The sequence below is a fragment of the Boleophthalmus pectinirostris genome, unplaced genomic scaffold, assembly GCF_026225935.1.
Source record: "Boleophthalmus pectinirostris isolate CB_2022bp ecotype Guang Dong unplaced genomic scaffold, ASM2622593v1 HiC_scaffold_4, whole genome shotgun sequence".
In the NCBI taxonomy this organism is placed as follows: Eukaryota; Metazoa; Chordata; class Actinopteri; order Gobiiformes; family Gobiidae; genus Boleophthalmus; species Boleophthalmus pectinirostris.
Genome location: NW_026571353.1, coordinates 2488753 through 2516150, shown reverse-complemented (window position 1 = coordinate 2516150; position 27398 = coordinate 2488753). Strand labels below are relative to the sequence as shown.

At 42.3% G+C, this 27398-nt stretch overlaps 1 protein-coding gene across 1 annotated transcript in view; it reads left to right on the top strand.

Annotated features, from left to right (window-relative positions):
* Positions 1-27398, top strand: part of LOC110172389 (membrane-associated phosphatidylinositol transfer protein 2-like) — a 120704-nt gene that overhangs the window by 81094 nt on the left and 12212 nt on the right. Inside the window, 11 exon segments of the mRNA XM_055162174.1 lie at positions 3766-3861; positions 14902-15006; positions 16198-16262; positions 18722-18966; positions 20763-20853; positions 20855-20953; positions 23262-23381; positions 24002-24207; positions 24895-25070; positions 25530-25700; positions 27052-27204. Coding sequence (XP_055018149.1) covers positions 3766-3861; positions 14902-15006; positions 16198-16262; positions 18722-18966; positions 20763-20853; positions 20855-20953; positions 23262-23381; positions 24002-24207; positions 24895-25070; positions 25530-25700; positions 27052-27204 — 1527 coding nt within the window.

Here is a 27398-nt window from a genome sequence, read left to right as displayed (position 1 = left end):
CTAGGCCACGACACGATACATACCACGACACATAGGACACGATATGATACATACCTCGATACATAGGCCACGACACGATACATACCTCGATACCTAGGCCACGGCACGATACATACCACGACACATAGGACACGATACGATACATACCTCGATACCTAGGCCACGGCACGATACATACCACGACACATAGGACACGATATGATACATACCTCGACACATAGGCCACGATACGATACATACCTCGACACATAGGCCACGATACGATACATACCTCGATACCTAGGCCACGGCACGATACATATCACGACACATAGGCCACGACACGATACATACCTCGACACATAGGCCACGATATGATACATACCTCGACACATAGGCCACGATATGATACATACCTCGATACCTAGGCCACGGCACGATACATACCACGACACATAGGACACGATACGATACATACCTCGATACCTAGGCCACGGCACGATACATACCTCAATACCTAGGCCACGACACGATACATACCACGACACATAGGACACGATACGATACATACCTCGATACCTAGGCCACGGCACGATACATACCTCAATACCTAGGCCACGACACGATACATACCACGACACATAGGACACGATACGATACATACCTCGATACCTAGGCCACGGCACGATACATACCACGACACATAGGACACGATATGATACATACCTCGACACATAGGACACGATATGATACATACCTCGACACATAGGCCACGATACGATACATACCTCGACACATAGGCCACGATACGATACATACCTCGATACCTAGGCCACGGCACGATACATATCACGACACATAGGACACAATATGATACATACCACGACACATAGGCCACGATACGATACATACCACGATACATAGGCCACGACACGATACATACCTCGATACATAGGCCACAACACGGTACATACCTCGACACATAGGATACGATACATACCTCCATACATAGGCCACAATACGATACATACCTCCATACATAGGCCACGATACGATACATACCTCGACATACATAGGCCACGATACGATACATACCTCGATACATAGGCCACAACACGGTACATACCTCGACACATAGGATACGATACATACCTCCATACATAGGCCACGATACGATACATACCTCGATACATAGGCCACGATACGATACATACCTCGATACATAGGCCACGATACGATACATACCTCGATACAGTGCACTTTCAATTCCGTATGATATATTTCAAATCGATTCAAGATGGTTCAATAAAAATAAAGGCAAAATCATTTTTGCGCAAAGTTAAAATAAAACACAAACATTTTAATCCTCAAATGTCAAATGTGTCACATAAACGAGTTTCCTTCCTCTAAACAAGCAACAAAACTGTAGCTGTAACAAAATAATTTAGTAAAATATACCAAAAAATACTCTTGGTGATATATCGATACAGCAGTCCCAGATATCGATACTGTATCATCACATTGAACGATACGATATATCGATATTTGAATATTTTTGCACACCCCTACCTGACTGCATTGCCCAGAGAGAAGGGTGATGTTTTTTCAGTAAAAAGGAATTGGAGCCAGAGTCGATGGAGCCAGAAGCGCGCCCATGCTCACTTCCTGCATTTTCAGTATATGGTCTTATGCTACTGCTACAAAGATGAGTCACGAGCAGCACCAGTGCAAAGGTCGGTGCGAATCAATGCGAACTCCAGCCTAAAAACACTTTCAGTCATTCGCCTTTTTTCGTTTTTCATAAAAGTCTGGAATATTCTACAGACACATTTTCGGAGTCGAATGTTGAAGTTGGTGCATTCTTTTTGTAACTTTGTCGATAACAACAGGCTGATTAGTCACAGCGGAGAAGGTCATGGTCTTCCCCTCTGCCAGAGCCACCATGTTTTGCGCCAGTGTGCGGTCCGCGGTCTGAGCCCCACTTCGGCGTTCGACATACGCTCCATCTGCGACAGGGCCGTGCACGTGGGGGTGTGCACGTGAGGCAGTGCACGAGCCAAGAGTCTGTCCATGTTTATATAACACTCATGTGGGGGCCGAGAGCTTGTGCAAGATTTCTTTGTCATAGAGCGCTGGTTAAAAAGGGAAAGAGAGAGGCTCAAACACATGCATGGAAATAACCGAGATGTTTCTCAGCCAAGTCTTCATACGGACTCACTCCTCTGCTCTGCTCTGAACAAACCAGAATACATCAAATGGAGACTGTTACTTTCTCAAATGCTGTGGAGAAGTTACATCATCTGCTCATAGTTGGAAAAGATTGAAAAGCAGAACATGCATTTGCCCATTTGGAGCTCATCGACCCCTCCAACCACCGGTTATTTACGCCCACACCACAAAATCCACATGTATAAATACTCACGACCACAAGGATACAACACTGGGACTACAAGTCAAATCGTGACTAAATACTGTTTTTAACAACTCAACATATTTCGCTTTGAGCCCAGTATGGATATTTTCCTTGTCCTGAAATGTTCCACAGCATGGCATTAAAGTATGTTACTAGGTTGTTTTTTCAGACCAAGAGTTTGTTTTCATACCTGACAGTTTCAACTGCTCACTAGCGCTCTTCCTCAGAGTCATGTGATGTTGCTGTTGTCGTGGAAAAAATTATATATCTCCTGAAGATAAATAATGAATCTATTTGCAAAGTCCGATGAGTTTTTGGAATATAGACCAAGATTTATTCTTGTTACAGCAGATATGGACAGGGCCTAGGCCTGCCCTGGCCACAGCCCAAAAGCTTCTCTCCACCAGAAATATGTCCCAACCACATCTTGCCCCATCTTCCAAGTCTCTCTCCAGTATCTGCCCAAGTCTCTCCATATGTATGTATGTATCTCCCCCAGAGCATTTGAGCTCTGAGTATTTATACAGAAATACAAGTTACATACATATCAAAGCAGAGTGACTTTGGTTTCAGAGGCTGGTGCTAAATTAACAAACAGTTGATAATAACAAAGGGCTTCCTGAAGGAGGAGACAGTTGTATCTGATGAACCTTTACACATGTTCATGACTGGTCTGGGTTTCAGGTAGAAATCACATTCATTTACACAAGACAGATTGAGAGAAATCTTTCTACCATCTAAATTTCTATCACACTGTGACGTGACACTCAGCTGATTTAAACAGGTTTTGGCGCTGCCTTCCTACCAGAGAAGGCAGGACGACAGCGCCACCTGCAGTCCCACTTCCTCAGGACAGTATCCCAGGTGTGTGAGAGTAAAAAAGCCCCCTCGTCCCGGTTTATTATCTCAGAAACATCACCAAAACCTGTGTAAATCAGTTGAGTGGACACGAGGAAGATCGCAGGGAGCAGTCCAAACTGTCAAAACTAACTCTAACTCTAAAACAAACTCTTGGTCTGAAAAAGAACCTAATAACATACATTTTCGGAAGACCAAATGAACCTCATTGGACTGGCATGAAAATAATCTGTCTCCATGATGAAAAGCTGTTGACGGTCTCTTACTGTTTTACTAAAGTACTACAATCATGGCTGAACCTGATTTGAATGTGTTTAGCTTGTATCTGGTGGGGATATAACAATATTAAACTCTCTGTATACAATATTTTCACGATATGCCTCTCACGGTTTGATATTTATTGAAATATTTTGTGGAGGTACATGTAATCTGTTACTCCCCAACACTGTGCTCTGGTCTCAGGTAGAAATCACACTGACTCATTGAGAGTAATGACAGGTGTTGTTTTGTTGCAGTGAGCCCGTCCCGCCACAGCCTGTCCGAGTGGCGCATGCAGAGCATCGCGCGGGACTCCGACGACAGCTCGGACGAGGAGTTCTTCGACGCTCACGGTAACCACAGCTCCATGTCCTCCGCTCTCACCTGTCCGCACCTGTCCGCACCTGTCTGCACCTGTCCGCACCCGCCGCCCCTCCCTCACTCTGCATGCTCTCTAACCGCAGATCACTTCCTATGCTTCCCCGATACCCAGCACGCTTTGGGGCTGCGCTTGAAGTAAGTGGGTGCGGCTGTGGTTCGCCGGCGTTGGGTTCGGAGGTGGAGCCTTCACTGCACGCTCCAAGACGCTGCCCTCTCTGATATTAAAGGAGACGTATCATGCTATAATCAGGCTTTGAAAGACACAAATTACCACTAATATCCACTTATTGCTCTATAAAAGACACATGGGACAGGCATTTTTGGGGTTCAGTGGGTAATTTTTCTTTGTACTAGTGGCTTGGGTTTTCAAAAGTATCGAAAATCAGATCCTAATCGATACTAAAACTAAATTAACTAAAGACATGCTTTTCTTTAATATTACCTTTTATTTTGATACTATCATAAACGATAATGTTGTGCCTTCTTTATCATTATTATTACTTAATACGACCATAAGCAAAAAAAAAAATCTTTACATTCTTTCATTCTCAATGTGATTTATTTTGTACGATCAAAAACGATAATCTTTTGTGCCATTGTTAACATTATTATTAGTTTGTACGACCAAGTGGTGTGAGATTACAATATAAGCAAGTAAAAAAAAAAAAACTGTCTATAAACCTAAGGCAGATCAAAAATAGATGGGAAACAAACACTAAGATTACAGTATAGTTATTGTCTGCTGAAGTCTGTCATTTATCCACAGACAATAGGAAGTATCAAATGTAAAATGCTGCAAATAAATGTAAAATAAGAGGGTGGGGATTCAATAAGTTGTTAAAACATGCATGATTATGTAATGCTTTGGGGCAGGATTGCTACTAGGATATACAAAAATTGTGCAGAATTGTCCTTTTGGCGCTCTTCAGTGTAGGGACTAGGGATGGGCATTCGATGAAATTTTCTTAATCGATCGTCAGAAGAATTAACGATCGATTATCGATTAATCATTAACATTTTTATATTAAAATTATCATCATTATTATTACTATCTGCACTACTAATCTGCATAAATCAATTCAACTTTACAACATATAAACCATAACCACTCTAGAGCCACATCAGTCCGTTTGACATTATAATGTGTTTAATTCAGTTTTGTTCAACTCTCACAGAAACAAAACTTAAAACCGCATCGCTAATTTGCATAAACTAAGCAAAGATAAAACTACAGCTCTTGTGTTGCTGATGTGGTTCAACTTCTGTCGGATTAAAAGACATGAGTCAGTGGAATACAGGTTAGGGTGACTATATTTGTGTTTGTCAAAACCAAGACACCGTACGGGGGGAGGGAGGTGAGGACTCGTCATCGACATTGAGCGACTCTCACCTGGTAAAACTTTTTCCCACTGGACACCGAAACATATGTGCTGCTTTATACACTGTGCACATGGACTCACACTTGTCCCCAACGCAACGGAAAGCGTGGAATTTCTTGTACAAATCATCGTTAAATACACATTTGTGCTTCGGTTCGTTGCAGACTGACCCACTGTTTGTGTCTCGCTCCTTCTGATGCAGAGACACATGTACACACCTGTTTGGTCACGATACACACAGCAACATACATTCGGTTTGTCGATTAAAATTAACGTAATTGATGAAATTCTTAATGATCAATTATTGATTAATCGATTAATCATGCCCATCCCCAGTAGGGACCAGGCTCAAATACAAAGTAGGAAAAAACTGAGGCACTCAAAAAGTACAAAATAATTAAAATCCTTTAATAGCACATGGCAGATAAAGTTAAAATCACACAATACGTTTCAGACCTTCAGCGTCATCAGGGCAAACTCGAGATGCATATCACAGTGCACATTTAAAGTCATAGGTGTAGGTCACATGTTCATGGGACTGTGGTCCAGCCCACTGTGAACATGTGACCTACACCTATGACTATTACAATTATTTTATACTTTTTGATATTATAATTATTTTGTACTTTTTGAGTGACTCAGTTTTTTCCTACTAAAATAAATTAACTAATTAAATTTGCGCAGCATTTGAGTAGATATCGATACTAAAAACATCCCATTCACAGAGCAGAAATTAAACTTCCTTGAATAGCTGTGAATAATGTTTCACAGTATGGCATTAAACCTTTCTATCATCAAGTTACAGGTCAGATCTTTGGAGAGGCGACCCCGCTCACAGTCAGAACGCCTGTTTTTTTCTAGATCTTTTTCAGAAATAAAACCACCTGTATTTTAATAAATGTAAAGTAGAGCTGTTTAATGTCACACTGTGGAACATTCCAGACAGAGCAGTGACATATCCATAGAAACAAGCAGGTGATGGACCCCAACCGAAAAGTTACACAGTGCACCTGTAAATAAACCTGTTCATTTTAGTAGAATCTTTTTTTGTCGTCTATATTTTCGTCAGCAACATCTCAAACATCAAAAATTGTTATGTTGACAGGTCTAATCACCGCAACTTAAAACGGTAAGAAAGCAATAAGGCCTCCCGCCAAAAACGACTATTCCTTTAAATGATTGTCATGGTCCCTGCGCCCTCTACTGGTGGAAGTGAACGAGGTTATGGAGAAAAACACAAGCAGACAGTTTTGTAACATGTCATGATTGTAAAACTACAAAATACAGCAAAAAGCCTTTCAAATAAGCACAATACGTCTCCTATAACGGAAAGTTCATCTCTAATCCTCCATCTTCTGCACTGTGTGAAAATGCATGTATGTCTTATGATTTTGTTTCATTTAGTGCTTCATACATATTTTTGTTCAATGTGTTTAAAAAATCATTTCATAGCATGTTTTTAAATGTCTATACTCCATTATTTTCAGATCTATGTTCTAATGCAGTTTCCTATAGAAGATCATTTGTTCCATCAGATTTAGAATTTCAAATACTACTGAATTTCTCACTTTTACTCTGAAAAAAGATGTTAATTCTGAATTTTAGTGGCTGAATTTTGAAGTTTACTTTCATAAAAAATAAATAAATAAAAATCACAGATATTTTCAAACCCTCAAAATCAACAGTCGAAATTCAGAATGTAAAATTTGCAGTGAAAAATTACACAGCAAAAATCCAAGATGCCAAGGCAGAAGCAGTCGATCATGCGAGTGAGGAGGACAGAGGCTGCTTCCTATTGGCTGTTCTCATCTGTGGCGGGGTTTACACTTAACAAATCAATAGATGAGGTTACGATGAGGCTAATTCTGACCAATCAGATCACTTCACTTCACTCCACCATTTACTGTTTGTTATTAAATTAGATCGGATCACTTTGGATCGATTGCTTCTGCCTTGGCATCTTGGATCTTTACTGTGAATTTTTTTCACTGCGAATTTTACACTCTGAATTTTGACAGTTGAATTTAAGGATTTGAAAGTATTTGTGCTGAATATTTAAAAGGTAATTTTTTTTATATTGAATTTTAAACACTTTGAAAATGTACACAACTAAATTTCATAATAAAAATAATTCAAACATGCTTTTTCAGAGTAAAAAATTTCAAAGTGAGAATTTCAGCAGCATTTAAAATTCAAAATCTGATGAAACAAATGATCTTCCATACTTTCCTCATCACAAACAGACCTGGAGTTGTGTTTTGTTTCGTTTACACACAAACATTTACAAAACATTTAGACTGAGATTTCCATTCAAGAAATCACCCTGTTCCACCTTGTGATGTCATGTTGTAATACAGGAAGTGCTCCACTGTGTTTTTAAACTCTATACACATTCACTAGAATCATTTTGATGATTTCAGTCCGGGAATTGCCGATCTTGACTTAAGTAAAGGTACAAAGAGGTTCATGACATCACAAGGTGGAACATTCTGCATTCTGAGCTTTGGAGATTTAGACAGACTAATAATCCAGTGTGAAACATGTGTGAATGAAACAAAACACAACTCCAGGTCTGTTTTTCATCAGGTTACAGAATTCTAACATGGATTAAAGTTGAGCATAATACTTTTAAGATATTTTCAGCAGTAAACCACCACTGTATTTAGAGCAGGTTGAAGAGCTGTGCTTGTGTCCATATGTGACAGACTTTGACCCTGACTCTTGTCCACTCAGAGCCTTTCTCATGTGTTTTTCATGTGTGATATTTACCTCCTGCCTCTGCTGTTTTCCACTGCTTTTGCACTTCACATGTTCAAACAGTCCCGCCTACTTTTACAACAGGACAAATGTATCTGAGATCCTAATGGGCGAAGTATCGGCCCTAATATCGATGTCAGTCACATTGGACGGTCTGAAAACGATATTTTAATGAACGGGCTGTGTGTGTGTGTGCGCCCATGTGTCACAGAGATTATAATTTTATATCCCACAGAAATGCATTTTGTTTCTACAGATTTCTACAAACATGAAACATTAGTTTGGGAACTTTTGGGAACGCCTTATAATCCAGAGTGCTTAATAGCCTGGAAAATACGGTACTTGAATAAGTCAGTGCTTTATAAAGTTTCAGAAACAGATTTTAATTGAAACTGTATTCCTTGTGCTCATTAGTTTACACAGAGTTGATTGGCCCTTAAACTTTTACTGTGATTTTTTTCCTGAAAGTCTGAGAAAAATGAATGGGGGAGATTACGCTCCAGACTCAGAGGTTTGGCGTTCAGTGCTGAGATCCCTACATGAATGTCTTATAAACTCTTAGATAGTATGTTCCAGTGCCTTGTGTGATCTCTCTTCACTTCAACACAACACAAATATATCACAGTAGTTATCATATATTCATAACCTCTTTTCTATCTTTACTCTGTCTTCTTTTTATGGCTAAAAAGGCAAAAATAAACTTCATGCACAATACATCAGTGCGTCTGCCTCGGTTGCTGGTGGTGAATGTAAAAATATCCCAGAATATGTCTTTAAATATGTATGCACGACTACACTGGAGCTATTTCAGGCTCATATTTTTAGACGTGTGTTCTGTTTATAGTTGCCACCACTAAAATAACGACATAAAAATAGCTGTATAAAATGTTTAAACTACTTTTTATTCTGGTCTTAAACCTGTGAGAGAATGTCAGATCACACGGAGCTGTTTTGACAATAAACACGAGTTAAAGGTGCTCTGCTGGATTTTGTTCGTGTGAAACCGTTTGCAGTGGTGCAGAGTTCTTCTCACTTACCTCCCACAGCATTCTGAGCATTCTAATTATTCACCACGATGAGTTTGTGAGCGCTTTTCATAACTTTCAGGGAACAGAGTGGTAAACACTAACAACAACTAGCATGTTAACCCGCACTTACTGATTCTCGGACAAGTACAAACTCTTATTTTGAGCTTAGGAGCTGCTTATACGATCTATCTGTACTGGGGCAAGACATTTTACTCACATACATGGGGAACTACTGGGTACAGGCAGTGTTGGGAAGGTGACTTTTAAAATGTATTCCCCTACAGATTACAGATTACATACACCAAAATGTAGTTTGTAACGTAATCCATTAAGTTTCTTAAAGTGAGTAACATAATCTGAATACTGCTTAAAGAAAATAAAAAACCCAGACTTTACTGAATTGTATTAAAAATATTATTGATAGAAGAAGAGGAGACACGTCCACACAGCATGATTTAGTCCTGTTAAGTCCTGTTTTAGTCCTGGTTTAGACCTGGTTTAGTCCTGGTTTAGACCTGGTTTTAGTCCTGGTTTAGTTCTGGTTTAGACCTGGTTTAGACCTGGTTTTAGTCCTGGTTTAGTTCTGGTTTAGTCCTGGTGTGAAAACAGGAAAATCCCACCATGTAATTCATTTATTTCAACAAAGTAACTGTAATCCAATTACCACTCATTAAAACAGTAACTGTAACTGAATACAGTTACTCATAATTTGTACTCTGATTACGTAACTCCGGTACATGTAATCTGTTACTCCCCAACACTGGGTACAGGGCCTTTAAATACATAAAGTAGTATTAGTAGTAGTATTTCATTTCACAGAGTATCAGTGGGAGAGAGGAGGAGAGGATGTTTCTGTCTTTTTAAAATGATAATATTCAACTTACGCACAGAGCAATTTTCTGCAAGATGGACATTTGGAAATCCTAATCGAAGGTGGGTGGTTAGAGTAGCCAAAAATGTAGTACTGTTACCTGAAATCTATCTAACCCAAGTAGAAGTACATAGTAGAAATTACTGTATAATTTCTTAAAGGAATTGTGTGTAAAATTTAGATTTTAAATTCCATAAAAATAACTGTGTGTGTGTCATGTTGAAATCAAATAGAGCTTTTACTGATGACAATTCAAATGCTGATTTATTCTTGAAATTACAAGCACACTGGGCATGATGGACAAGTTCTTTTTAAAAACAATATGGTGTTTTGGTTCTCATTATAATTCTCCAATCAGAAAGCAGACTGCGCCTCACATGACTCTTTCATTTGGGTTGCCAGTTTCAATGCTGAAGTTTTTTTCTTTAAACCTAAAACGCCTTTCTCTGATCTGAATGGTCACTCCCTAAACCCCAGGGAGGGAATTCTGGAGGATGTGAGCTTTCACATGAGGCCTGTCCAGGTGTCTGCAGGTGAAGACAGGCTGCACGTCTAGATGAGTATGTGTAAAATATTAAATTAGGTTATTGACTGCAAATAAATATTATATCTAGTAAATAGAGCTCTTGTGTAATTTCTCACAGCCCGTGTGTGTTTGTGTGTGTGACATATGTGCTCCACACACTTCATCCAGCTCCATACACCTCCACATGATTCTAATATTTCCTGTTGTACTGAGTAGCCAGACATGAACTCATAAACAGACTAGAGCTAACGAGTCACTGCCCTCTGCTGGTGGGAACATGTATTACTACCACAGATCATTAACCATTTGAGTGTTTCTCTGAATAAGAACTCTCTCATTATTGCTAAACTACTTTGATTATGCTTTTCTCTAATGGCCAGTGTTGGGAAGGTGACTTTTAAAATGTATTCCCCTACAGATTACAGATTACATATCCCAAAATGTAGTTTGTAACGTAATTCATTAAATTACTTAAAGTAAGTAATGTAATTTGAATACTTTGAATTACTTGATTTGCTGTAGAGAAGCAAAGACCAGGAAATCTTCACATAAGATGTTTCGTCTGCTAAAAGTATTAAAAATATTATTGATAGAAGAGGAGGAGACATGGTCCACGCAGCATGATGTAGTCCTGTTAAATCCTGGTTTAGACCTGGTTTAGTCCTGGTTTAGTCCTGGTTAATCCTGGTTTAGTCCTGGTTTAGACCTGGTTTGGACCTGGCAATGAGTGGAATTACCAAACAAAAAAAGAAAAAAAAGGGGAATAGCCCAAAATGTGAAAACAAGAAAATGCTGCCATGTAATCCATTTATTTCAACCAAGTAACAGTAATCCAATTACCACTCACTGAAACTGTAACTGTAACTGAATACAGTTACTCATAAATTGTACTCTGATTACATAACTCCGATACATGTAATCTGTTACTCCCCAACACTACTAATAGCTAATGTAAATGTATATTCCTGGATTGGACCTCAAAATATTCTATCTTCAATAATATTTCATCCAGATGGGAGCAGCTAAATGTACACTGTTCAAATACAGATTTGTGTTGTAATACAGTGAGATCTTTGGTCTAGTCTCTGATCGAAATGATCAGATTCAATATTTGTGAATTTACCTTTTGGAGATTTCATGGGAAAGTACAATGTGATCGAACCAGTGGCTCTGTTACTCAAGTTTAAGACTTTAATCTGAGCTTCGTTTTAAAACAATCTGACCAGAAAGAACATACTTAGTTCGGACTACAACAGGTGATGTGTGCTGTTAAACAAGTCCGTCTCAAATAAAATTGCAGTCACAAGTTTGACTCTTAAACAACTCTTAAACGCTCGTATTGATCACAGGCTTCTGAAAATGTGACGCTTAAATTCGTTTTGTGTTCGCTCTTGAGTTTCAGAACAGTTTTAAAACTTTTTGGCTGTGTTTGCCAATGTGTACTTTGTGTCACCATGGTAAATGATGAACATTGCACCGTAGATATACATGCAGAACACCCCCAGCGTCGTGATATCACTGCAGATCAAGAGGGAAGTCTGTCTCTGCCCCCATCTGAAAGTTTGACATCACATTAGAATCTGAAAACCACTAGTTTCACTGTAACAGGCAGGACAGTTTCAGTTGTGTGTTTCAGTTGCGTCTGAATTTGTGGAATAATCACATGTTAGTACAGAGCAGTGGGCGGTGATGAGGGATTGACAGCAGCAGTTTTCTGAGCACTCATGCCCCAAATGAAGGACAAACAGAATCATGTAAACAAATGAACTGACGATGAGGGAACACTGTTAAAAACTTATATGATTCAACATGACTTTACGTAACACGTCCTCTATCTGTATTCAGACCACACTCAGTCAAAATAAACTCACCATGCAGTATGTATGTGAGTGTGTCTGCTTCACTTTACTTCAATAATTCATGTACTACAGCAGGCTAAATCTGCTACAGCCTTTTTATAGTTTCCGTCAGACAAGAATACCACTGTACAAACTTCTATTTCTGATGAGTCTTTAGTTTAGCATGGACCGTACCTACTCTGTGTACATGTTTGTGTCAATGGAGCCTGCACTCTTACAGATTTAAAAAAGGTCCTACAATCACCAGGGATGGGCACGATTAGTCGATTAATCGATAATTGATCATTAAGAATTTCAACGATTACGTTCATTTTAAATCGACAAACCGAATGTAGGTTGCTGTGCGTAGTGTAGTGTGACCAAACAGGTGTGTACATGTGTCTCTGCATCAGAAGGAGCGAGACACAAACAGTGGGTCAGTCTGCAACGTACTGAAGCACAAATGTGTATTTAACGATGATTTGTACAAGAAATTCCACGCTTTCCGTTGCGTTCGGGACAAGTGTGAGTCCATGTGCACAGTGTACAAAGCAGCACATATGTTTCAGTGTCCAGTGGGAAAAAGTTTTACCAGGTGAGAGTCGCTCAATGTGGATGACGAGTCCCGACCTCCCTCCCCCTGTACGGTGTCCTGGTTTTAACAAACACAAATCTGGTCACACTAACCTGTATTCCACTGAGTCATGTCTTTTAATCCAACAGAAGTTGAACCGCATCAGCGACACAAGAGCTGTAGTTTTATCTTCGCTGAGTTTATGCAAATTAACAATGCGGTTTTAAGTTTTGTTTCTGTGAGAGTTGAACAAAACTGAATTAAACACATTATAATGTCAAACGGACTGATGTGGCTCTAGAGTCGTTACAGTTTATATGTTGTAAAGTTGAATTGATTTATGTAGATTAGTGCAGATAGTAATAATAATAATGATAATTTTAATATAAAAACGTTAATGATTAATCGATAATCGATCGTTAATTCTTCCGATGATCGTTTAAGAAAATTTCATCGAATGCCCATCCCTGTCACAGTCACTGAACATGTGTCTCCAGAGACTTCACCTGCAGATAGAGACAAATTCAGGTTTGTCTCATTCTCAGTTTATGTTCAGGCCTCATATGAAGATCTGAACCTCCGGAATTCCCTCCCAGTGCAAGTGCAGAGGCTGCACTAGCACTGACTCATGACTGGTGCAGGTGCTGGGGTTTAGGTAGAGACCATTCAGATCAGAGAGACATTTTAAGTTTAAATCATTATTTGGAGAGTGGCGATGCTTCTGTTGTAGGGAGTATTATTCTGTCCTACAAAGGCAAAAGACTTTTAACTCTCCAGAGTGTGAATCTAAGAAAAATGACTTGAAAGTATTTGTTTTGTCCAGACAAAAGTAGAATAGTTAGGGCTACAAAATCTGACAACTATAATGAAGAAATATTTGTATGTGGAAAAATATTGAGCTCAAAATTGACCTTTGACCTTATTTGTCAGTTCCTGTTCTTTGCACGAAAACTTATTTTTGGCTCATGATACAAAGGCAAAGGCCAAAGACAGAAACTGACATGATCATTATTTGCTTGATTTTCTCCAGACTTCCATCCGTTCTAAGAAAAACCCGTCACCAAGCTCCAGTCATCACGTGTTTGTTTGAAATGATCTAGAAGAGTTTTGGATTTCCTGTTTAGTGTTGATCAGGATCATGCGGCGACACTTACAGTCAAACAGTTTGACACAAGTGACTCTGCAGTACAGTGTGTACAGTATAAATAAATACACACAATACTTTCACATTAAAGATCATTGAAGTATAATTGAATGTGTTCAGACCCTGTGACAAGGTCATAACAAAAAGAAGGAGGCCAGAGTTTGGATTTTAAAATCAAATATATTTATGAACTAAATCAAACCAAACACACACTGTTTCTGCCTTTTGTCTTTGCACGAAAACTTATTTTTGGTTCATGATACAAAGACAGAGAACAGGAACTGACAAATAAGGTCAAAGGTCAATTCTGAGCTCAGTGTTTTTGATTATGTTTATTCCCATGATAAAGAAGGTCTCAAGTGCAAACAAAATGATATGAACTCATGATGTTAGGGCGTTCTGCATTTGTAGGGCAGTATACCTCTCACGACACGTATTGGCCTAGATAACAAGGGCTGAGCTGGCGGTGTAGAGCTGGCACAGCAGTGTAATTTGTCAGGCAGACCCTCCACCAGAAAATGTCCATAATGCACCTTTATGCTCCAGTGTTTTTGTGATTCTGAATAAATCTCCATTAGCTCACATCGTATCTGGGGACACCAGTACTTCAATACTTAAAATAATAAAAATAAAAATAATACAAATATAATTAACCCCATGTGTTTGAAAAATGAGGAGTTTAATTTTTCTTTTACATATAAAAAACACTCACTAACTTCTCCTTTCTGCTTTTGTCTCAGATACATCTTTTAAATATAAATACAATCATTTTTCGACATGTACAAATTTTGGTTGACTAAATCACGAGGGAGGGATGAATGGACTTGACTCCAGACCCTCCAGTGTGTCCATCTGTGACTGTGACTGACCGGAGCTGGACTCTGCTGTGTTTCAGAGGACCTGTCTGACGGAGAGGAGGTCTTCCCAAAGGAGATCACCAAATGGAACTCCAACGACCTGATGGACAAGATGGAGGCGGCGGACACGGAGGACGCTCCTGGTAGGACATGTCCCCTCTGAGCTGCTGTCCTCCTCCTCCTGACGGACACTAACTGTGTGTGTGTGTGTGTCTGTGTGTGTGTGTGTGTGTGTCTGTGTGTGTGTGTGTGTGTGTGTGTGTCGTGTGTGTGTGTGTGTGTGTGTGTGTGTGTGTGTGTCTGTGTGTGTGTGTCTGTGTGTGTGTGTGTGTCTGTGTGTGTGTGTGTGTGTGTCTGTGTGTGTGTGTGTGTGTGTGTGTCTGTGTGTGTGTGTGTGTGTGTGTGTGTGTGTGTGTGTCGTGTGTGTGTGTGTCTGTGTGTGTGTGTGTGTCGTGTGTGTGTGTCTGTGTGTGTGTGTGTCTGTGTGTGTGTGTGTGTGTGTGTCTGTGTGTGTGTGTCTGTGTGTGTGTGTGTGTCTGTGTGTGTGTGTGTCTGTGTGTGTGTGTGTCTGTGTGTGTGTGTGTGTGTCTTGTGTGTGTGTGTGTCTGTGTGTGTGTGTGTGTGTCGTGTGTGTGTGTGTGTCTGTGTGTGTGTGTGTGTGTCTGTGTGTGTGTGTGTGTCTGTGTGTGTGTGTGTGTCTGTGTGTGTGTGTGTGTGTGTGTGTGTGTGTGTGTGTGTCTGTGTGTGTGTGTGTGTGTGTGTGTGTGTGTCGTGTGTGTGTGTGTGTGTGTGTGTGTCTGTGTGTGTGTGTGTCGTGTGTCGTGTGTGTGTGTGTGTGTGTGTGTCTGTGTGTGTGTGTGTGTGTGTGTGTGTGTGTGTGTGTGTGTCGTGTGTGTCTGTGTGTGTGTGTGTGTGTGTCTGTGTGTGTGTGTGTGTGTCTGTGTGTGTCGTGTGTGTGTGTGTGTGTCTGTGTGTGTGTGTGTGTGTGTGTCGTGTGTGTGTCTGTGTGTGTGTGTGTGTGTGTGTGTCTGTGTGTGTGTGTCGTGTGTGTGTGTGTGTGTGTGTCTGTGTGTGTGTGTGTGTCTGTGTGTGTGTGTGTGTGTGTGTGTGTGTGTGTGTGTGTGTGTCGTGTGTGTGTCTGTGTGTGTGTGTGTGTGTGTCTGTGTGTGTGTGTGTGTGTGTGTGTCGTGTGTGTGTGTCGTGTGTGTGTGTGTGTGTGTGTGTGTGTGTGTGTGTGTGTGTGTGTGTGTCTGTGTGTGTGTGTGTGTGTGTGTGTGTGTGTGTGTGTGTGTGTGTGTGTGTGTGTGTGTGTGTGTGTGTGTGTGTGTCCACAGGTGAACTGTTCCAGGAGATGTCTGTGGACTATGAACGCACCATCAGTGAAGAGAGGCTGGACGAGGTGAGATCTGGGCCTGAGCTCTTTGAGAAACATTTGTAATTCTTCTGACAGACACCAGTCAAAAGTTTGGACTTTCTAAATGAAATGAATATAACAATAAACTAGAAGATAAATAAACTCTTATTTTGAGTTTATTTATCCTCTAGTTTCTTTTCTCTGTACCCTGGTTTCCATTTTTGTCATTTCTTGACCCTAAAGTTTCACAACTGTGAAGTGAAAACCATTTCAGGGACTTCATGAAGCTCACTGAGACAAGGCCAAGGGTTTGCAGCTGTCAGCAAAGCAAAGGGTGGCTCCTTCAAGGGTTAGAATATAAAATGTAAAACACACTGTGTCCAAACCTTTGACTGGTAGTGTATTGGGGATTAGATTAGAAATATCTTGTATATGTCGGGATATGACTGAGCCCACCAAGGTTGTGTTTTGTTGTTGTTTTTTTTTTTTAAATAAGTGGTGTTTCTCCTGCTCATGAGTTAGTATTGTGTGCGTATGGCTCAGTCACATGTCTGACAGAGTTACTAAGTCGTTTGTGATCCTGTGCACTTACATGCAGAGGATCCTTGCTACAGCAGGTAGGGCATCTGGAGCCTCTGATGTGAAGTGTTAACAGATGCTCCAGATATAACAAGATATTCCTGTCATGAAACATGTCCCCCCAGTGGCGGTCGGTGTGTGAGTGTGTGTAGGCCGCTGGAGCCTGAGCCTGTATGTCCTCTTGTGTTCAGATGCGTGGCTCTCTTATTGGCCAGGCCGATAGCTCCCCCATTCCCACCATCACAGTAACAGTAAGTACCCCCAGAGGCTCTCGAGGCCTGCCCAGACTGACCCTCAAATGTCCCATCGGACCCTCGCCCTGTCCCTGTGTCCCCCTGTCCCCGTGAAGACGTCCAGGTGTGTGTCCTGTGCACATGTGGAGTTTTGGCCCAGTCCCACACAAAACTGCACACTGTGTCCTGTCGACTGTCAGAGGTGGGCTTAGAGTCAGCATACAGGAAGTTACAACCTGGAGTAGTTTCACAGTTTCTAGGTGCACTACTTAACTTTTTATATAGTGGAGGGTCACCTCCATTTCCATAGAGATGTTGCTTTCAAGCAAGTGGCAAAACCAGGCCAAGGCCGACGGTGCAGGTGGCCCTGCTCACACTAACACCTGCATGTGTTTCACCAGGTTTTGAAGCAATGAAAACATCTCTACTTAAATACACACACAGAGTAGATATATTTAATGCCAAACTGTGGAACATTCTGTGCACAGCAAACATTTCTACGGAGACAAGCAGGTGATGGTGTCGAATAAACTGAAGCAGCCTGAGAGTTGTAAGGAGACACATGAGGCTGGAGTTGTAACACAAGAGAAGTTTATTTACATCAGTACAGGACCCAAAGACATGACCCTTCCACACATTGTCCAAAGTCCACTTCAGCCTGAGTGTGCTTTCACTGTAGGAAGTATTGTACCTCTGATGACATGCATTGACCTAGATAACACATGCTCCACTGTGGCTCCTGGTACTCCCTGCAGTCTCCCATCCCAGTACTGACCAGACCCAGTCCTGCTTAGCTTCTGAGATCTGATGAGATCAGGCTTTGACAAGGAGCTTTTGCCACTTTGTGGCCACACGTGCAGACACGGCCCAGGGCATGCTCAGACATGGCAGGATTCCCCAGTGCAGTGTTCTCCAGTGGTCCAGTGTTCCTTCCCCTCTGTGATGTTGAACGGTTGTCCCAGTGCAGGTCGACCATGTTCTGTCTCCTGTGCTCCCCTCTTCTCTCCTGTGCTCTCTTCTGCTCTCCTTTTGTCTCTGCTGCTCTCCTCTTTTCTCCTCTGCTCTCCTCTGCTCTCCTCTTGTCTCCTCTGCTCTCCTCTTTCCTCCTCGTCTCTTCTGCTCTCCTCTTGTCTTTTCTGCTCTCCTCTTGCCTCCTCTTGTCTCCTCTGCTCTCCTCTTTTCTCCTCTTGTCTTTTCTGCTCTCCTCTTGCCTCCTCTTGTCTCCTCTGCTCTCCTCTTTTCTCCTCTTGTCTTTTCTGCTCTCCTCTTGTCTCTTCTTGTCTCTTCTGCTCTCCTCTGCTCTCCTCTTTTCTGCTCTCCTCTTGTCTCTTCTGCTCTCCTCTTTTCTCCTCTTGTCTTTTCTGCTCTCCTCTTGTCTCCTCTGCTCTCCTCTTTTCTCCTCTTGTCTTTTCTGCTCTCCTCTTGTCTCTTCTGCTCTCTTCTGCTCTCCTCTTGTCTCTTCTGCTCTCCTCTTGTCTCCTCTTCTCTCCTGTGCTCTCCTCTGGTCTGTTCCATATTCTGTTGTGTGAACATCATGACTCATGATACGACTCAGCCCCAGAATCCTTGGCCTGCCCTTCTGTGAGCATGCTGTCTCTGCTCTCATTATGATAATCTGATTGAGTGTATCCGCATTCTGAAAGACATTCTGTAAGTATTAACTGTGTAACTGTGTTGTTTTGTGACCTCCAGGAGAGCTCTTCACAGCAGTGCCTCCAGCCTTCTAAGATCCACGTGCTGATCCTGGTTCTCCACGGGGGGAACATCCTGGACACTGGAGGAGGGGAGCAGAGCAGCAAACAGGCCGACGTCAACACCATCAGCACAGCCTTCGACGCCGTCATGAGGGTCCATTACCCCGCCGCCCTGGGTCGCATCGCCATCCGCCTGGTGCCCTGCCCGCCCATCTGTGCCGACGCCTTCAATCTGGTCTCCAAGTAAGACACAGGATTTAGGTTGCGCTAGAAGATATATATTTAACTGTCAAAGTGTCAAAGTGCTTGATATCTCAAACTAGTGACCTTAGGATTCCACAACGTGATGTAATGGAGTTAAAGGTTATGAAGTGTTAATGATCAGCTCCTCCAAATCCGAGGCCATGGTTCTCGACCGGAAAAAACCCTAACCCTTACCCTCTTTGGGTGGCCGGAGAGTCCCTGCCTCAAGTGGAGGAGTTCAAGTATCTCGGGGTCTTGTTCTTGAGTGAGGGGAGGATGGAGCGTGAGATTGACAGGTGGATCGGTGCAGCGTCGGCAGTGATGTGGTCGCTGTATCATTGTGATGCGGTCGCTGTATCGGACCGTTGTGGTGATGACGGAGCTGAGCAGAAAGACAAAAGCTCTCGATTTACCGGTCAATCTCCGTTCCTCCTCTCACCTGTGGTCATGAGCTCTGGGTAATGACCCAAAAGACAAGATTGCAGATACAAGCGGTCGAAATGAGTTTCCTCCGCAAGGTGGCCGGGCGCTCCCTCAGAGATAGGGTGAGGAGCATCTGTTCCTGATGCCTCCTGGGTGCCTCCCTCGGGATGTCCCACTGGAGGAGCTGGAGGAAGTGTCTGGGGTGAAGGAAGTCTGGGAGTCCCTACTTAGACTGCTGCCCCCACGACCCGGTGTCAAGGAGAAACAGGGAGGACCCAAAATGCAGGACTGCTTTAAAGTATTTAATAACAAATCCAAAAAAATCCAAAAATCCAAAAAATCCAAAAATAGAACCTAAACTACCATAAAAAAACAACACACTGACAAAGACACAGACAATGGCAATTACAGTGGACCAACAAAGGGCAGAGAAGAACACGGGGTATAAAAGCACACAAACACAGGTGAAGCACGTTAGGGCGAGACAATCAATCAACAGACAGAAAGTCAAACTCAAACTACAAGCAGACAGGACTAATATCAAAATAAAACACCAAGAGCACACAATACTAAAGGAAAAGATCCACCAAAATAAGCAAAAAACAACTACAAAACATGAACCATGACACCCGGCCCTGGATAAGAGGAAGAAAATGGATGGATGAATGTGTTAATGTTGATTACAGTGGAAGATGGTGGTTTAAACGGTTTCAGGTTAAAAATAGCTATAGTTACTTGTATGTTGAAGTGTAGTAAGAAACACTCTGGCTCCATCTCGTGAGTATTTGTATACTGCACCAGGGCTGAGTGGGGTAGGGAGAGCCCTTTACACTTGAAATCAATGGAGAGGTTTTATTCTGTTTTAATGAATAGTTCAAAAACTAGTGTAAAAACACTGAACAAGTGAATGAGTTTCTTTATTTATACTTGGTTTCATACATTATCATTTCAGCTTTTGAAATCTTCTATTCAATTTTTCCCCCTGTATTTGAGTAGAGTACAGTGCAGATATATTATATAAGCAGCTCTTGAGGTCAAAATATGTCGGCTGTGTGCTGTCAGCAATGGCATATAAGGCGTTTTATGTTTCTTGAATTAGGAAGTGCGCTTTGGCATGCTAGTCGATGTTAGTTTTACTTTACTCTAGTCTGGCTTCTGAAAGGGTAAATAACATAAACTCATTGTGGTGAATAATGAAGATGCTCGGACTGCACAAGGAATAACTTTAAAAATGCACCATTTAAAGTTTGGATTTCATGTTTTTAAGGTATAGCACCTTTAATTGCAACTCTTCAGTCTCTGCTTTCACATTCCTTTGCTTTTGACCTTTCACCCTCTCACACACACTGACTCTAATGTTTTGCGTGTTGCAGCCTGAGCCCTTACAGTTACGACGAGGGCTGTCTGTCCAGCAGTCAGGACCACATCCCTCTGGCCGCTCTGCCCCTCCTGGCCACCTCCTCCCCCCCTGTACCAGGACGCCGTGTCCACCGTCATCGCCCGTGCCAACCAGGTCTATGGGGACTTCCTCAAGTCTCTGGATGGAGCCGCCTTCTCTGGACAGGTGCCTCACCGCTTAGTCACTCAGTACTCTTCTGATAGCAGTGATGGAAGAGTACTGCAAATATGTACTCACATTGTTGCATTACCATGACAACACAATATTCTAGAGCAGGGGTCTTCAACATTTTTCATGCCAGGGACCCCCAAACTGATGGAGAGCTGGAGCAGGCACCCCCTACTTATATATATGACATACAATTGTGTTTTATATTGAATTGGGCCTAGTGTCGTGTAAACAGCTGCTCTGTTATTGTACATTCAACCATCAAAGTTGCTTAACAAGTCCAGTCTTATCCTGAAATCCTGAGCTGAATCTAACTCCATCTCCAGTTTAAGCCTCAACTCGTTCCATGACAGAAATAAACCTGAGTCTGACCAAAGCCACTCAGACCTGAAGTTTAAGCTGCACCAGAGCAATGGAGAAACGACACAGAAAATGTGTGACTTTTTTAATGATCTGACTAAACGAGAGACGAGCCACAGCGCATGGACAAGAGTTTGATTTGGGACACAGAACTTTTCCGGTTTCCACCTCCTTTTCTCCCCCTCCTCTCCTGTTCTTCGCCTCCTCTCCCGGTCGCTCCATGGACTAGGGATGTCGTGGTTAGTGAATTTCTCCTGCGGTGCGGTATAGCGGCTCAACACCGTGGTATGCGGTGATACCGCAACACCCCCCACCCCCAGAGTTACAATATTTCCAGCAGCACTGAAAACTCTCGCTGATGATGCACTTGTTGCAGATGCACATTTACCTTGGTTGTCGTGGGGATATAGTGTGTGTGGTGTGGGAGAAGTAACATTTGACATTGGAACAAGTGTCGTTGCATCTCTCCAGATCTCACTGCACCAGGTTGGGTCAGAGTCCTGCACCAGGTCGGGTATCCGCAGACGCAGAGCAGGGTGTCCGCAAAGCGCGATCAGGCAACACTGCGCTTACCTCCATGGTGCACTTGGTGCGGGTCCTTTGGCCTGCAGTCTACGCGGGTGCACTTTAGTCCTGGGTTCGTCCTGGGTTAGTCCGGTGTTAATCCGGGGTTATCACGGGCACAGACGGTAGCGGGTGGAATGTTAACAGGTCTGGGCGGGTGCGGTTCTCTAAAAATTGACCTGTGCAGGACTCTGGGTCGAGCCATGTTGGTCACATGCGATTATCACGCTGGCCCAACATGCACCGCGGTGGGCCTCTTAGTACTGCGGTGATCGCGACAGCTCTACCGTGGACAGAGAGGAGGCTGTGGAGTGTGGAGTCTGGTTAATGCGCCCGGGGAATGAAGTTGCCTGACCCGTTCCTGATGCGCAGTCGTACGTGCAGAGCTTAAGTTCCCCTGTGCGTAAAAGTGAAGCTGTAAAGGAACTCGTCACATGTAGCCTAGAAGAAACGATCAATGTTTGCAGTTTGAGGGGATGAAGAGAGAGACAGACGTGATGAAGAGGCACAACCCACTGAAAACCAGTTCCTCCTCATCCTTCAAAACTACAGAAATATTAAAAAGTCTAATCAACTAATTTTGCTACCCCCCTGCAGTACCTCCTTGACATCCCTGTTGAAGACCTCTGTTCCATAATCCATACAGTTTAAAGGGCTGATGGGACATATTTTCTGATCTGTGTTCTAATGTCGTTTCCTCATCACAAACAGACCTGGAGTTGTGTTTGTTTCACTCACACATGTTTAACACACAAACCTGCACATTTAGCATGAGTTCTTCTCTCAAACTAAATCCACTCTGATGTCATGTGGCAATAGAGAAAATGCTCCACTGTGTTTTTAAACTCCATACACATTCATTACAATCATTTTGATCATTTCAGCCCCAGAATGACTGAACTAAAGATAAAAGGAGCTGGTTCCAAGGTGGAACAGAGCATTTTGAGCTTTGGAGATGCAGACAGAGTAATAGTGCAGGATTTGTCAAACGTGTGAATGAAACAAAACACAACTCCAGGTCTGTTTTGTTTTTTTCATTTCAAATCAATTTTATTATGAGTACTGCTGCCAAATTTGTACGTGGGTTGTAGTATATAGTACACATGGAAAATACTATTCAAAGTACTAGATACTGTGTACCTTTTTTAGACAGTTTGTGTTGTGTATTGTGGGTATAGAAAGGAGCAGAGACAGTAGTGAGATAACAGTGCGTAGGACAATAGGGACTTGTGTCATAATAATATGATTTTAAATGTAGCTGATTACAGCATGGCCGGAATTTGACATGATTACAAATAAAAGCATGTTAAAAATCTACTCAGTCAAATACAACTCAAAAAAATGTCCTTGATTACAGTAACGTGATACCCTGTGCCTGTAGGTGTGTCTGATCGGAGACTGTGTGGGGGGCATCCTGGGCTTTGACGCTCTGTGCAGCAGTAACCAGACTGTGAACGAGAGCCAGAACAGCAGCCGCAGAGGCAGTGTGGTCAGTGTGCAGGTACGTCACCGCTGGAGGACTTACTCTGTCTACTTCAGTCTATAATTCATGGGGAAATACACCACCAGTCAAAAGTTTAGATACAACATTTCACATTTTCTATATGTTTACTACATCTGACATTTCCTGTACTGTACATACGAACTATGTAGCAAAGAAAAACCTGTAAATAATTAATATTTTATAACCAAATCCTCAAAGTAGCCCTTTACTTTTTGCTTTGTTCTAAAATATGTAGTTATTTCACTTTCTTCCATATTTTATAATACAGTTTATGCCCAATACAGTCTTCATCGACATAATTGATAAAGATGAAGATGAAGTGATACTGAAATCCAGTTGGTTTAAACTTAAAATACCTCTCTCTGATCTGACTGGTCACTAAAGCCCAGCACCTGCAGCCAGTCAGGACTCAGTGCTCGTGCAGCCTCTACAGCTCATGGAGGGAATTCTGGAGGTTCAGATCTTCACATGAGGCCTGAACATAAACTGAGAATGAGACACACTTGGATGTGTCTCTATCTGCAGGTTAAGGCTTTGGGGACACAGGTTCAGTTTTGATTGTAATACAAACTTTTCCTATTCTCAAAATTGAAAATGTTTTGTTTGTACTGTTGTAGGACCAGGACCTGCTGTCTCCAGGCATCATCGTGAACTGTGGCTCCTCTTCTCCTACACTAGAGGGCAGCAGACACCTGAGCCGCAGTAACATTGACATCCCCCGCACCAGCACGGGCGAGGAGAAGAAGCCCCTCACCCGTAAGAGGAGCGACTCCTCCACCTACGAGCTGGACACCATCAAGCAGCACCACGCCTTCCTCTCCAGGTGCGGCGGGCAGCTGGAATATACAAGAACAGTCCTCTCCTTCGTACTGTCAGGCCTTATGACTGAGGATTTCTAAGTCTGACTTGTGCTAAATGTTCAGTTAAGTGGTAGTTTGTGAAGAATAGTTGTTAAAAAAAAAAGTAAGTAGTGTTAGGTTCTAAGAAGGAATCCCTCTTTTTGTCATCAATACACAAAATTCCATCCAAAATCCAGAACAAATGTACAAATTTTATTTTTCTGACTTCTTAAAGCGGGACGAAACACCTAAACTCTTCCCACAACCACATTTACAATGGAACTGCCAACTTGGACTAAAGTGGAGAGTGAGGGGGTCTGGAGGTATAAGGGACAGTGTCTAACAGGTATCCAAAAGGAAGGCATTTCTGTAGGAAAATATTTCTCTGACTGTTTAGACATTTGACAAAATATAGGTGTATTTCTGTTTGTCAAATAATTTCTACAGTGTTAATTAGTTGAATTACCTCTAAACTTTACATCTGAATGAGGTGACATATTTAGTAAAATCCTAAACAAAATGATGTACAGCACATTTTAGTGAAAGGAGTAGTCTAAGCTGTCATTTCCACTGTGTGCCTGAGTATATAAAGTGCTCTGTGTTTCCTCCTTGTCTTCATGCTCTGCTTGTGTTGTGTGTTGTGTGGTGTTGTGTTGTGTTGTGTTGTACAGTCTCCACTCCAGTGTGCTGCGCAGTGATGGTGTCTCCCGGCGCTCCAGCAGCAGTACCATGCTGGACGGAACCGCTCTGGGCAAGTTTGACTTCGAGGTCACAGACTTCTTCCTGTTTGGCTCTCCCCTCGGGCTGGTGCTGGCGCTGCGCAAAACTGTCATTCCTATGCTGGACGGTAAGACCCAAACATAGTATTGAGCAGAATACTGAATACTTGCACTGAAATGTGTTTTTGTGTTGTAGCCCGTTGCATGGCCCAATCAAAGTACTGATAATAACACAGCAGAATATTCTAGAACGTCACATAGGATTAAAACAGCTTTGTTTGTTATGCATTTATTTATCACTGATTAGAGAGGGAAATAAGCGTGAGCACCACAAGAGCATTCTTACTTTTGTCTGCAGTTCAAAGTCTAAATTCATGATCCCCAATGTAGTAACTGTAATCTGAAGCAGCACAGTTACTCCAGATGAGTATTTGAATATTTATTTTGGCTTCATGTGTTTAATTACTTCCCAACACTGAGTACTGTGTCACCTTGCTTAATGTGATTGTTAGACTGTTGACAGTGAGCTAAAACTCCATTCAGACTTGACTCTAGTCTTTGACCTGGTGTCTGTCTCATGTGAGCAGTGGCTCAGCTGCGCCCGGCCTGTCAGCAGGTTTATAACCTGTTCCACCCGGCCGACCCCTCGGCCTCTCGCCTGGAGCCTCTGCTGGAGAAGAAGTTCCACCTCCTGCCCCCCTTCAACGTGCCCCGCTACCAGCGCTTCCCCCTGGGAGACGGCAACTCCGCTCTGCTGGGTAAGTCCAGGCTGCTCAAGGCCTCACACACACCACCAGGACTCTGTGTATGATTTTAAAAAGAGTCAAATACATATATGATTAAAAACTGTATTTTCAGACATTCCCTGGTAAACTGTACACGTCTCACTTTTTTAGCCATATTTTCTAAAGTACAAAGTATAGCTGCATTTCACTATGTATTCAGTGTTGGCTGAATGCTGTTTTAGTACACTGCAGCCTAGTTATGATGTTAAAGTGCATATGACATGATATGAGCTTTTCATGTGTTTCTAATTCTATTTAGGTTTGGTGGGATAGTACCTGTGCTAAATATTTATCATAGTTTTACATCACTTAAGTGACAAAGTAAAAAAAGTCCAGGAAGCGCTGAGAACTGAATCCCTCTGCCTTTGTCGACAGTACGCAAAATTTCATCCAAAATACATTTATGTTGAAAGAACAAACTGTGGCAGTGGAATCATTTGTTTTACAAATGAAGGTGTAGCCTTCTCATTTATATTTGTCACAGCATATTAACATTATGGTTGTTAGATCATATGAAGTAGTGAAATGATTCTACATGTCGTATCTGCTGCGTATGTGCCTCTGTACCTGCCTGATCTGGTCAGCTCTCATCTGCTCATCAGGTCTGGGTCTGGGCACTACTTGGATGGCAATTCCAGGTACCACAGTGGAGCAACAGTGGCAAAACTGTTGTTGTGTCCTTAGGCAAGGCACTTCACCCATATTGCCTAGTGAACTTGGTGTGTGTGAGTGTCGGTGGTGGTCAGAGGGGCCCATGGTGCAGATTAGCAGCCTTGCTTCTGTCAGTCTGCCCCAGGGCAGCTGTGGCTACAGTAGTATCTAACCTGCAGCTAGTGTGGTGATCGAAGAATGTAGTAAAGTGCTTTGGGTGCTAGTGCTGTATAAATCCAATGCATCATTATAAACATCACCAAAAATGTGAGTAAAATGTTAAATATTTGTTAATATAAGTTCTATATGTTAATATGAAATATTCATGAGTAAATGTAGAGAAGTGTAGTGTCATCTGTCATATGCACTTTACATTGAGCTTCACTGTTATGGCTTAAGACCTACTTGTGTTTGGTCTGGTTCAGAGCGACACCAGAGATCCCCACAGCCTCAGTGCGTGTGTAGTCATGTGCTACTACTAACTACTATTACTGCTACTTTAATGTTTACTTCTATACCCAGCTTTATAAGAGTACTATAGACAAAAGTATTGAACCACAAGTACTGCAGTAGTCATGGCTGTTTGAAGGAGCGGCACTGACCAATAGCATATCCCTGTCACTGTCCTTCCTCACGAGTCTCTGTGTCTCCCCCGCGCTCCTCTGCCCCCTAGTGGAGACAGTGCAGAGCCACGCCCCCCTGCTGCTGGACAGTGGACCCTCGCTGTCCCTGCGCTGTCCGGAGACCATCAGTGAGACGTGCATCCCAGTGCCCGTGCTCAGCTGGCAGGACGGCCTCCTCAAAGCCACGCCCACCACCCTGGAGTGTGTGTAGCCTCGTCCAATCAGCTGCCTTCGTCCCCTTTGTCCCTCTGAACGTGGAGATGCTTGGGTGCAGTGTTGTGTGCGTCAGTATTCCCATGGCTCCAAACTAGTCCAAAACTGACTTTAGTCCAAAAGCTAGTAAAAGATTCATCTGACTGTCTTCAAAATGTGAAAAACAGACCTCATTAAGAGCATC